Source organism: Formica exsecta, unplaced genomic scaffold (genome assembly GCF_003651465.1).
Source record: "Formica exsecta isolate Colony F162 unplaced genomic scaffold, ASM365146v1 scaffold21, whole genome shotgun sequence".
Lineage (NCBI taxonomy): Eukaryota > Metazoa > Arthropoda > Insecta > Hymenoptera > Formicidae > Formica > Formica exsecta.
The window spans coordinates 4,286,583-4,300,605 of record NW_021849398.1 but is presented as its reverse complement, the minus strand read 5'-3'; the positions used below and the strand labels follow the sequence as shown (position 1 = coordinate 4,300,605).

The following is a 14,023-nucleotide window of genomic DNA, read 5'->3' as shown; positions in this document are numbered from 1 at the left end:
TCTTTTATTTCTATTACTTCTATTATTTCTATTATTTCTATATTATTTTTATTATTTTTATTATTTCTATTAAAATATATCATATTGAATTTTTTGATTATCGTGGAAATATCTGTTCATAATGACACTCGATAAATTGGGTTTATATAATTGACAAATGATTAATAAAGCGTTACGAAAATTTAATTAACGTTATGTTTAAACAAAACGTATTAAAATTTGCGAAAATAGAACATAATATTCGAATACTAGATTACAGAGAAATTGACTACTCAACCCAATCATTGTGAACATTAATATCATTGATATCTCCGATTTAGATTGTCATCAATAATATGCTCCTATGTATTATCTATTCGCTTACGTAATACATAATTTTTATAATAATATTTATATAACCTTTTTTTACTAAAGACATAATTTAACTATATTTTATCTCCAAATATTCAATAAATTCTGATCACGAATCTCCGTCTAAGGAATTATTCGCACTGTAGATAGTTTCGGTACGTGTGCATTTGAAAAATGAATATTTAATTAAAAAGATTAAAAGCACTAGAGAGCTGGTTTTAATTACTCTTATCAAAGGAGTAATCGTAATAGCGGGGATTGAACATTAGACGTGAGAAAATGCAGTTCCCGAGACGAAGTGCGCTCCGCGTTTTGACACTTCGGAATTAATTAAACGTCCTCGTGTCGCAAGAACTGCCATGTGGGCCCTCGTCCAGCAAATTGCCTCCAGTTGATCCTAATGGCGTTAAAACCCGTCCAGACATCCAGATGCTGACCATCGTCCACCGTGCGAGCATTAACGTTACGTTCCGGTTCATCCGAATTGCAAATGCGAGCTAATAGCTACTGCACGAGCGAATTTAAACTCTGTAGGCGAGGATAAGTGCGGACTCGGTTATCGCCGCGAGAACGACAATGTCAACGCTCGCTACAGACACGTTGCTGCCGTCCACCGCCGTCGCCGAAGAACTGATGACCGCTCTCACACCCACACCCACCAGGATAGACACGCAACTGGATGTCAGTCCCATCTCGGTGGTTCTAGCGGTCTCCATAGTGTGCATTCTGTCACCTATCACTGTCACCGGCAACTCCATCATCCTGGCCGCCTTCTACAAATACAAGAGACTTCGAACCGCTTCCAATTGCCTACTAGTCTCCTTGGCCATTAGCGATTTTGGGGTGAGATAATTATTTAACTCTTTCACATCATATTCTTAAATTATAAAAAGTGCTTGTGTCAACGTTTAAGACAGTATATAATATACATTATACATATATACGATTGATACATATTTAAAATGCTTTACATAAAAAAAATAAGAGAAAGATTTGTCATTAGAAATTATTTAATTACTAGTTTAGTAACATCAATTACTGATGTTCTACAATGCTCTCGCGGCATAAACTGGTTCCTCATATAATGTCAATATTGACTCCACGCGTCTCTTGACGACGAGTTCGGTTTTCATTCAACAACACAAGTGCAGATTCTTGTTTAGATTTGCGGTAAATAAACAAGTTCTTCTCTCATGTTGGCAGGTTGGCGTGTTTATGCCTTTCGGGATGCAACTGGAGCTCTCCGGTTTACCGGAAAACGGCGTCTCCGCCCTCTGCATCGTGCCGTACTGCATCATAATCGCGCTCTGCAGCGTAAGCGTCCTGGTGACGGTGGCAATCGCGGTTGATCGTTTGACTTCATTGGCACAACCGTTGCGGTACAAGAACATCATCACCCACAGCAGCATAGAGAAGTACATCGCGGTCTTTTGGATATATGCTATCGCCATCGGCCTCTCGCCCCTCATCTATGCTCAAATCACCGGAAAGATGCAGTCGCATAGGTAAAGATTTTTATTCAATATGCCATATTTCTTATGTTGCAGTATTTTGACAATAACATTGCGTATTTATCGAGAACAATTTGAGCTGCTAAAAAATTTTCACGGCAGGTTGTAAAGAGATACAAGAGATTGTTACAAGATTGCTACAATAAGCCAAGCGTTACTCAATCAGTGAATATAAATGGCAACTTTTTGTCGTCTACTCTTCCGTGTTAATTCTAAGATAAATCTATTATTTAGAATAATCTCTGCAGATGGTATACATTCTCACATAAATCTCGTGTACATTTATTATTTAGGATTATTCCGGGGAATATATTATAGAGAGCTTGCGATTTTCGGGATTGTTAAAATTGCCTAACTTAAATTGAAATGGAGTACCATATGAATTGTTTAGTTTAATCCAAAATACAATACATACGCGCACGTATTTTATTCTTTAATCCTTGTTCTATTTTTAATTTTTATTTTAACTTTTCTTCTATCTTTATATCAATAAATTTTCATGGAGAACTTAACACGAAGTAACGATATACACGTGTGATTAATGTTTAATGTAAATTTTTGGATTATTATCGTGCTACTCCAAGATAAGATCATTTGCTTTTATATTTTATAGTAAATTTCCTGAAAATATTCAACTTTGTTATAGTGTAGCAGATTCTATTTTAATCTCCTCCCACATATACCAACAAACAAAATACCTCCGTAAAATTATTAAAACCAAATTTTCTTCTAGTCACGTTCTATAAACACAAAAAGAGAGAAAAATTAATGGTTATATATAATTTTGTATAGCGTCCACGCTTCCACGAATAACCATATTTATCCAGAATCTCCAATTAATCGTTAAATTACAACTAATTGCGATAAAATATACTTTATATACATTCAAATGTTTCATATACTAATAATATCCAATATTGCACGTGACAATTTGAATTTGAGTATTATTAAATTCACTTATAATTATTGTTCTAAAATATAACTTTTTAAATATTCTAATTATAATATCATAAGTAAATAAAAATAAATAGAAGCGAAAAAGACAGAGCATCATTTCGTGCAATTAAAGAGTCACAAAAGAAATCAAGCGCGCGATCTATCTCTCTCTGCAATTTTTTACTTAATGTGCGATATTTTTCACGTCGCGGTATTTACGAAAAAGATTATGAGTCAAACGTTATTCAATCAATGAAATTAATGGTACAACTTCTTAAAGTACACTCCCCCACGTTCATTTCTAATAAATATTAGGTCTACCGGAAAGTTCTGTCCGTTTTTGGAATAAAACAAAATACAAATTTTTATTACCGTCAATAAACTTTATTAAATAATGTAATTGCAATTATTATTAATGATTTCTTGCCAGCGTGAGGGCAATTTGTATATCCCATTTTCGAAAAATGTTTTATCTTTTGATACGAAAAATTGAACCAGTGCTTGTTTGATATCTTCTTCATTTTTGAATTTCTCGCCCCTCAAAAAATTTTGTAAGGACAAAAACAAATGATAGTCGGAGGGTGCTAAGTCCGGGGAATATGGTGGATGCGACAGAATTCCCCAGCCTAGTTCTGCAATTTTTTGACGAGTCCCCAAAGCAGCATGTGGCCTAGCATTATCATGATGCAGTATGATGTTCCTCCTATTGAACATCGCCGGCCTCTTTTCTTGGACTGCTATATTTAAATTATCCAGTTGCTGACAATACTTCTCCGAATAATGGCAATTACATTATTTAATAAAGTTTATTGACGGTAATAAAAATTTGTATTTTGTTTTATTCCAAAAACGGACAGAACTTTCCGGTAGACCTGATATATTATTTAAGATAATTTTCGGATGATATATCGCGCGTCTAAATCTCGGATACATTCATTATTTATTACCTCTGAAAAATAAAGGAACTTGCGATTTTTCGGAATTAAGCGGAAAAGAATGATATAATGAAAAGCTCTCCTTATATAGCAAAAGTGAATTATATGCGGTATGACTGCCGCGAAAATGATCACGGATGATAAAAGCGATATTTAAAGTATACGAAAACAAATTAATTCGTTGAGCGATAAATATGATACAATCAGCTTACTCAACAAAGTTCGATTGAGTTAACCTTCCGTTGATTAAGATTTTAAAAATGGAACGATCCATCGAGTGTTCAACGGACACTCTTGTAGCGCTAAACAAACTTTCTAACGCCATGCGCTACATTGCCATGAATAGAATTGTGAGAAACTCTATTAAAGTTCCATCTGAAAACACCTACATCATCTAAAACGCATCGCATATTATTCAGCGACACGTGGCATCTCGAAAAGAACGGATATTATACAGATGGCATAATAAGTAAAAGATTTGTATGTGCGCTGCACGTTAAAGATTATAATATACATTGCGTTGCAAGGATGAGGATCAGACTTAAACTATATTCAGTCTTGCTATTTTTAATGCTCCATTATCTATCTTTTCAACGCTTTAGTATAATAAACAAACTGTCAAAGAGCTCAACATCGCTTTATAATTGATCGTATCTTATAACAGCATAATATGATCGTGATCTTTTTAAAGAAATGTGTGATGCTATTACTCTACTGAGACTATATAAAGATATATATATATGTATGTGATTAGAATAATTTTCTTGTTAACTTTGACTCAATAATGATCAAGAAATTTATATCTTTCATGTCTACTTTCATTCCATATTTCAATATTGAAAATAAGCTTCAAATTATAATTCGAAAAAAGATATTGTATAGACAACATTTTTTTATTCATAAACGGATAACTGTTAATCTGTGACCGCTTGTAATTCTTTGAAAGCGGACGCTCGGTATTTAATAAATTTTCAGCACGATCTCGACATAAACATAATCGCTCTACGGCATTCAGTTCCAAGTCACGCAATCTAAACGCGATATAAAAACACAGGGGGGGGGTCTCCAATTACATCATTGTCATGAATTGCACCGATATATCTACGATATATTGCTTGCATCACCTGACAAGGCGAGAAAGTCTTTCACTTCGTGAAGCTCGACGTGATGCAAGTTGCGCGCGGGCGGTCAAGCGACGCATTAAAACGTAAGCTACAAAGAGCGAAAAGAAGGTTCTTTAACCCTTTGATACCGTACCTTTGCGCAATCACAAAGTAACCTGGGGGAACTTAAATCGATCGATCCCATTCCCGGTCCGTTGCACGAATCCCATGTCTATCTCGTTGCGCTTATATTGCGGACATTGCATTTATGAGATATAAATTTTTATAAGCAGTTATATATCTGGCAGCGTATATTCCGCTCACGCGTATCATGTTTTTTTTTTTTTTTTTTTAAATAATAAAGGACCACGTGTTTCTAAATATGTTAGTATGTACTATATATATATATATATATATATCTGCTAAAATATCCTGCGAAATTTAATATAAATTAATAATAAAAAAACCTTTTGCATTTAATACAATATTATAAAATCATATCAGTTACATTTTATTTGCATTTGTACGAGATTTTTAATATATCCACCTATTTCAATTTTATTTTGTAGTGGCAGCTGCAGATTCGACGCGGCCGTCCTACCGCCGGTCAGGGTGTTTCTGTTCGGGGCAGTCTGGGCACCGAGCGCCTTGGTCCTGCTGAGCTGCTACGTGTACGTTTATCTCGTCGCACGTGCACACGCACGCGCAATTTACACAGTGGAATTATCATTCAGACATCAAACACAGACCTTGGTGCTGCCTCGTTACGGACAGACGTTGGCGATTACGGTCGGTGCGTTTCTCATCCTATGGCTTCCATTTCAAGTGAGTGAACAACGCAAGCACACCGCGCAAAATTGTTTTCAAAATCTTTTTCTCTTTTCTTTTTTCCCCATCGTAAAAGGATTTTAAAGGAGTATCCTGCGAGTTGCCGCGCGTTCGTATAAAAAATACGAGCTCGGAGAACTACGGCCGCACGTTGCGACATGTCTGATCATTAAAGCTCCGTTACTACTTAAATATCGTCGCGTCGGACGGGTGATGACATCAATTTCACTTCGCTGTCGGGGCGCGCTACGTGACCGCACCGGAAAACGAGATTTAAGTCTAATATAGTGTTCATAAGGTGCTCTATGATGCGACGAGTAATAATGTCGGTATACAGAGAAAACGACCCCATACAGAGAAGAACGAGAATAAAGCGTACGAAGTTTACGTTACAATATTAACGCCGACGTATAGAAAAGTGATCGGCATATTGAGTCCGACGTGTGATTAACTTGTCACGCGATTTCTCAATTTTTCCCAAGGTCGAATAAACGCGCGTGTCTACCTCATCCCGTCTACCTTACTCGCCTTTTTAACTCCGGTCACTTTATAAAAATCTGTTTATGAAATTCCGTCTCCCATCTGTGCGAACAACGCTGATGCTCATCTCGGTTATGGTCCCGATTACTTCGGGACACAGGAAATAATGACTTGTTTATTCTTTGGCATGATCCGCGCGTTGCTGCAGTAGTGCAATTTTTATCACACATATTATCTCCGCCAGCTGAGTCGGGCAACACGCATATGCGCCGGCAAAGAGAACCGAGTTCTGGGATTTTATTACGGGGCGATCGGCTTATGCACGTTTACCGTTTATGATCTGTGTAAAATTTTGTTTTTCAAAATGAAACATGCGGGACTGAAAAACTTAAATTAAGACAGAATTCGTATCACGATCGTGTCCGTTTTGTTGAATATTTTCGCCGAGAACGAACCAGATGAGATACGCCGCGCGAAAAAAATATCTAATATTTGATTCACAACAGAAAAAGTTTCGAGGCTAAGCATTAATACATCGGATTATTTTACGGCTGAATTGATCGATCTCGAAAACAGCAATTCGAGATAAGCGATAAAGTTTTCTTGACCTCGACTTGTCTCGACTTATCTTAAGCGAGCAAAAGTTTCGTTAAACTATGGGAAGACCGACGCAATTTATGAAATTGCAGAAGCTAGAAACGTGACAGATGGATACTTACAAACTACGAAAAAGAAAGAAAACTACGTCACTACTTGCTATGGTGCTTCAATAACGTACCCTTCGTTGCTTCTGCATCATACAAAAAATAAATAAAAATAATTGCAAATATTTTCAGAATCAAGAGTGTGCCCGAATTCTTTTTTAATGTGAAAACTTCGCAAATTGGTGTGATTTAATTTAAAGTTCTTTTAATAGCGACGATAAACAAGAGATCGTTGATCAACTCAAGCGTTTCATTGACACAATGCGGAAGATTCGTGAGTTAGTAATTCAATTCGCGGTGAAGAAACAATATTTATGTTCCGCTTTTGAAAATTTTCTGCACCAAACAAGCGTGCAAGCGATGCGATGCATCGTGAAATAATTCTTGTACATGGAATGAGGTAGATTTCAAAGGGCGTCTCGGCGTTTGTATCGGTTTTTGAATATTTCTTCGGAAATCGATACTTTCAGCCATTGTAGAAACCTGTCCTCTTCACTTTGACGCGATCGTGATATCACAGTCGTTGCATATCGCTTTAACAAAAATGTCGAACACGTTCCTCTCTCATTTTTCAGACTTGCATGCTGGTAGACATCTTCTGTGGCACCAACATCTTGTCAGAATGGGCGGTGGTGTGGCTGGGTCTGCCGATTTTAGCGCACAGCGGTGCAAATCCATGGGTCTACGCCTTTCATCACGGCGAAATGCGCGTCGCCGCCGGGAAGATTGCCGAGGATCTAATCACTTTGTTCGGTGTGATGCCGAGCCGCTACGGTTGCTCGCCCATGAGACGCGGCTCCAATACGAACCTCGAACTGGCCGAAGTAAACAACGACAGCAACGAGAGTAGACGGCATCCGTCCGTGGAAAACTGCTTCACCGCCGCCAAGCATAACGTTCTTTATGCCAGTAGAAGATCTGCTCTGGAGATATCGGGTAGGCAGACCGATATCTCGCTCGAGAAACACGACCATATCAATCACATTGCATCCTGCAGTAGCCGACCAGGCGATATAATCGAAGAGAGCATCCACGATCTGACGAAGATGCTCGATCCGAAGTACATCGTCGATCGGAATCACGTAATTGATTCCAATCACAACATCGACAAGATCAAGAATCTCAAGTATTTGCTGGATCCGACCTTCAACAAGATTAGACATCTTCGACGGTTGAACCACAAGCGGCTGAACGACAAGAGCTTCCCGCTCATCTCCGAGCCCAAGTTTATATCTTATCAAAACCTGAAGAGCGACGGGGCGCACGGCAGTCGCAAGTTTCTTCCCTTGAACGCGTTGTCGGATCCGATGCTGAACGGGTCAAACACATCCGTGGTGAACACGAAGGACTTCAACGAAGCGCTCTGCCACAATAACGTTGTTCCTCAGAGGCGAAATTCGAATTTATCGTCTATGTCGGATTCTAATCTCAAGGCAGCCACGGCGCATACTTCTGGGACAGACATAAAACTCTTTCCGGCGAACGGCAACAGCACGGAGAATCGTGGCTATTCAGTGCAAAATCTCAATCACGGATACGAGGCCGCGTTAGCGAGACACGCGATGATGCTCTCTCAGCAACTGGAGGATCAACGTAGATCTACTAGCAGGACCACCTCGCATTTACGAGCCAAGTTCCGCGGTCATTACGGACGCGCGAGCCCGAATCTGAAGCTCAGGCTGCGAAATAATTCCTCCGCGTCGTCGTCATCGATGTCCAACAGCGTCAGACTGGACTCCGACGCAAGCACACCGAAGCAAAGCGTCTCGCCGACCGTCCCGCATGTGACCATCACGTCGAACAAACTGGCTAATCTCATTAACCTGGATCCACCGTCGAGAAGCGCGCACACGCACAGAATAAACCTTACTGCCAGAACTGTGACACAAACTCGCAAAACTCTGGATATACTGAAGCACTCCGAGTCAATTAATACAATCGATCCGTACTCAACGCACCGTGTAACTCTGCTGGAGCCTTCCAACTTGATGGATTCCTTGATCGTCCCGACAATACACTCGGAACCACCGAGTCCAATTGGAACCATCGATCCTTTCTCCTCGACATCCCTTCAAAACGAGGAAGCGCAGTGTCTTGAAATCCCAGGATCCGCTGCAAATATCAATGTTGCACAACGCGCTAAATCACCTCTAGGTAAGAAATGCAGTCCTGTGAGGCATTCGGAACCGGTGATACCGACCGTGCTGCTGAACATCGAGGATTATAGCGAACCGTTTGTACAGAACGATCAGACGTCGAGTCAAGAAAATGATTTTCTATCCAATAACACGCCGACGTTGGAACCGATCGATTTGTTTGAAGCGCTGCTGAGGAACTCGGACAAGAGCAAAGATGCGAGATTACCAGAGCCCATCTTTGGCGAGCACGACTCCACTCGGTTCAGTTCGAGACGGCCATCCGACTCAAGGTGGTCCGAGTCCTCGAGGAGTCAGGAGATCCTGCCAAGCGTGACGGAATATCAAACGTTCCCGTCATCCTACTCGGTGAACAACTTTCAAACTTGCAACAGCGGCAGCGATCTCAACGACCTCACGTCCTTGGATCCGTTCATGTGTCCCGACGCCCTATCGTCATCTCTGCGCGAGTCCTTCTTCAGCGCGCCGTCTGTACCCAACTCGGATATCTTCACGTCTTTCGAGGATAGCGATGGACCGATTTATACGCCCGATGTCACGCCTGATTTCGAGCGGGACACGTCGTCGGCGTACAATTCCATGTCGACGATAAATGCGAAGAGATGCGTTATCGAGGCGGCATTTCAAAGCAGATCCACAGAATCGGTGCACCGAGTCAGGTATCCGTCGACGCGATCCTGCGCGATTCTCAGACTGGAGCCAGCTGTGCATTCGAACAGATTACGCGTTAGACCCAGCACGAATTACATCCTGAGGGGTCCGCCGATCAAGAGAAATCCGCGACTAGCGCCCCTCGCCATTCCGACGCCTACCGACATTTGCACACCTACGTTCGACGTCGTGTCAGAAATCAAGAACGACAATGGTGTCGGTGTCAGAGTATGAAGCAAGAGTGTTGAAGAAATAGATATAAATGGGAAACTTGTAAATTTGTGTGTACAGAAAATTCCGTACAAATGCTTGCTAATCACAGAATTTTACTCTCTTGAAAAAATTTAGGAATTGCAAATAAAATTCAAAGGCCTCTATTGGTCGTGTATGTGTCATCCAGTAATTCGTAATGTTGAATTTTTATTAAAAAAATATACATTATGTTAAATATTAATTAAAATATGTAGTTAGAAGAGAGATAAAATATTTCAACGATTAAGTCTGATATTATAAGCATTTCTATATCGAGCCAGTGTTCACTTTAGATTATTTAGCATACAACTCTTTGATTTAAACTCTTTTTCTATCATGCTTACAATATTTCAATATATTCATACGTCCATTTCTCATATTTACATTTTCAATCTCTGAAATCAAATTTTTGCAATTATATCTTTGAAAAAAAAAAATTCGGTGTTCTTGATTATATATATAAAAAGGATTTCAATAAACTACAATTTTAGTTATAAGAAACGCGGTGTTATATGTGAAAATCACGGACATTACTCGCAGGAGAAAATCGATGTGTTTAAAGTTGAACTGATAGTGCGATGTGTCTCTATAAAGAATTGATTTAATATATGAAGAAGAGAGAACTCTGCGAGAGAGAGAGAGAAAGAGACACATTATAATCGCTGTTTCGTGCGATAGTTGTTCAAATTAATAAACATATTCGATGTGTAAGAAAGCGATACCCCGGGGATTTGTCGGATATTAAAACCGATAAATCGCCGTTTTATCGGAATTGAGAATATTTAATAATTTAAACGAATTCCTTTGTCGATTTATCCGACCAAATCGTTATGCGTAAATAATGTTCCGTCTCAAATGTGAATTAATATTTCTCGTATTGTGAGATAAGAGGAAGTTCTCTATGCGGTCCAAGCATTGCCTGTGACGTATATCGTAACGTGTAAATATATACTTACACGCGCGATTGCGTTTATTATATTCTGTGAATCGATCCGCGAATCAAACGGTTATTCAAAGAAGTTCTGTGAATCACAGAATCGCGTGCCAAGCGAACTGTATCGAATCCGAAAGTTTCACAGAAGTCATCGAGTTAAGCTTGTAACCTGTTATCGCTTGTGTACCTGATGAAAATGATATAATTGTTGACTAGGGAAGGTCGTAAATATATATTGCAGAATATTTACTGGAATATACTTTAGTAAAATGCAAAACTTGCTAAAATCTGATATGTACAATACGGATAATAATGATATTTTGCGAAGCCAACGAATCGCAAATATTTTCGTTTGATCTCATCCCATTTTTACGCGGTTTTTTTTCCGGATATGAATGGCTTATAGATAATTTTAATATTCATCGCTTTTCTATCAAAAGAAAAATAATATGGAAATTTAATCTGTTTATGTGTAGAAACGTGTTTTCAAACAGTAACTCTTTTTTTTTTTTACCAAAAATGATATTAATGGCAAACAGCAAAATTATATGTATTTTATACACTAAACAAAAACGCGCAAAACAAAAAGAGAAGGAAGGTGGAAAGAAAAGACAATTACGTACACGGTTAGAGTTGGAAAGAAGGATCAAAAGTAAAGCAGAAGTATAAATTTCGAAAGGCAACTCAATAGCGTTAGATGCATTGTTATTTTCTACGGGATATGGTATCGAAACTACCATGTGTGCTATTTTTTGTAACTTTTCATTACACATAGTGTGTAATGAAAGCACATCTATATTGATTTTTTCGCGAGCGTCTCATGAAAATCTCTAACTTTTGTATTACGTCGCTGTTAAAAAAAATCGCTTTTGCTAACTCGAATAATGAAAATATCTGTATATCTACGGGACGCGAGGATAAGAGAAATCGTGTCGGAATCCTCACAACTAAATGCCAATTAAATATCGAAGTACTTTTATACATAAGATTATTGAGAGAAAGAGAGAGAAAGAGAGAGAGAGAGAGAGAAAGAGAAAACTCACGTATAAATGTATAAATTATTTTTAACATATACTCTTATAAATACATTTTTCAAAAGAAGATAAAAAATAAAGTTTCCTATATGCTCCATGTACCTAAACGGTGTCCCGATACTTGAAGCAATTTAATAGTCGATGCACGAATTTTATTGAAAAGAATTTTATTAAAGCATGTATCATCAAACGTAAGCAAATGCATACAAGCAACTAAAAAGAAAACGCTTATTTTCATTCGTATTCACATTGACTGATCTTGCGCGATTTGTCTTCCATAATGTAAAAGTTATAAATAGATACAAGATCTGAGAGATATAGAGGTTCAGTTTCAATTCAGCTTTCCTCCAGCTTCAATTTTTTTTTCCTTCTGGTTCTTCTGCCTTGCAATAACATAATGGCAAGTGTTATGGCAATAAATGCTTTTTAGTTAGTGATCTCCAAACCATCAGTGTATATATTACATATATTCTGTATCAAATTCGAGAAAATATCAAAGAAATGAATGTTTAATACAGCTGTGAAAAAATTTTCTTAAATATATATATCTTACAACACTTGATCATTACCTTAGAGCAAGGTGCAGAGGTTTATTAGCATTAAAATTTCCGTTGTCCTTACGGGACACCGTTATAATATAAATTCTGTAAGAATAAAACTTCAGTATTCATGGAAATGACAGGCACTGATATATTTTTATGAAATACCTTTATTGTTGTTTATATAGATGTTAAGCGTGAGAATGTGAAGCTTCGATTCGCACTCCAAATATACGATCCTGATCAAGAAAGAGTCGCGAAAAGTGTATATATCTTATTTTCTAAATTAGGCAACCATGATTTCAAAATATATAGATATCGTTTTTCATCGTAATAAATATAACGCAAACACACGAAACGCCAAGGAAATATTAAAGATTGAAAAAAAAATTAAGTTTAGACAACTTTTTCTTAGAAAACAGAAAGATATTTATAAATCGTCCTAAATGATCTCTTGTATATTCGCTTAAGTAAAATTAAAAAATAAATTTGGATAAAATAAAAAAAGTATGTATTCGTCTGTTTTTTATTAATGTAAAAAGGCGTAAAATAAAAATAGACGAACCGTTAAAGTAAATTCTTTTCATATATAGAAAATATACAGAGAAATAATGATCATTATTACCTGGTTAATGTCGATTATCGATTATCAATGGATTATTTATCATCATTTTTACAGAATCACGTCGAAAATTATAATGCAGAATCGAAGATGCGACGATATGAGGAAGATTATATCCGAGCACTGTAATTAATACAATTACATATATGTTTTTGTATATATGAAAAGATAAAATATATTAAATTACTCGAATACGTAAAGGATTTTCTGATTTTTTTACCTTGTACATAAACTCCAACGAATGGTATTTTCCTGACGATCCTTATTATTCTTTTAATTCACCGAATTCTGTAAGATGTAGTTGAGTATTCGATCCACGGTACACATTTCATAATACAAGGTTTTCTAATTCGATTTTAGCGTTCCACTTTAACGTACGATACATAAGACACAATATGAAATTTATAACGTCTAAATTCGAAAGAGGAAGGGGGGGGAGATAATGTGTCCTTTGATGCGTACTTCACTGTTGTTTGTTTTTCGGCATAGTATCTGAAGTCGTCCGAAGGTTTAAGCAAACGTACGTGGATCACGTAGCGAAATTCAGTGCCTTAGAAATCTGTGATATTGCATTTATTCAGGTGAAGTGATTATTTTGTCTTTTCTATGACTATAAAGAATTTTTTGATAAACTAAATAATAAAAACGATATATATCAATTTATACAGGATCAATCTGAAATCCTCCGAAGGTTTAAGCAAACGTACAAGTGGATCACGTAGCGAAAAGTGCCTTAGGAATTTGCGATATTGCGCTTATTCAGGTGATTCTGATTATTTTATGTCTTTTCTATGACGATAAAGAACTTTTTGAGAAACTAGATAAGAACGATCTATATCGATTTATACCCAAGACCTTTCAGATACACATGATAAATGTTCATATTCCTTTTATTCTACCATAAGATGTAAATGTTAATTTGTAGTAGTTAATGATTAGTATGAAATATCAAAATATATTCCATATCTCTATCATATCAATGCAGTT

The 14,023-nt window shown here is 37.4% G+C and overlaps 1 protein-coding gene and 1 long non-coding RNA gene across 3 annotated transcripts; one reads left to right on the top strand and one right to left on the bottom strand.

The window, feature by feature from the left end:
* Positions 1–907: 907 nt before the first annotated feature.
* LOC115235058 lies at positions 908–10,296 on the top strand. The gene is made up of 4 exons (XM_029806597.1): positions 908–1,194; positions 1,555–1,856; positions 5,406–5,661; positions 7,424–10,296. The coding sequence occupies exons 1-4, from the start codon at positions 928–930 to the stop codon at positions 9,887–9,889; spliced, it is 3,291 nt and encodes a 1,096-aa protein (XP_029662457.1). The 5' UTR covers positions 908–927; the 3' UTR covers positions 9,890–10,296.
* Positions 10,297–12,342: 2,046 nt separating this feature from the next.
* On the bottom strand, positions 12,343–13,614 carry LOC115235070. 2 transcript variants are annotated; one of them, XR_003883975.1, is made up of 3 exons: positions 13,257–13,614; positions 12,583–13,159; positions 12,343–12,519 (listed from the first exon to the last, which is right to left on the bottom strand). It is a non-coding gene; the product is annotated as an uncharacterized LOC115235070 (long non-coding RNA). The 2 variants fall into 2 exon arrangements; XR_003883974.1 differs by having other exon boundaries at positions 12,343–12,653; positions 13,040–13,159.
* Positions 13,615–14,023: the final 409 nt, after the last annotated feature.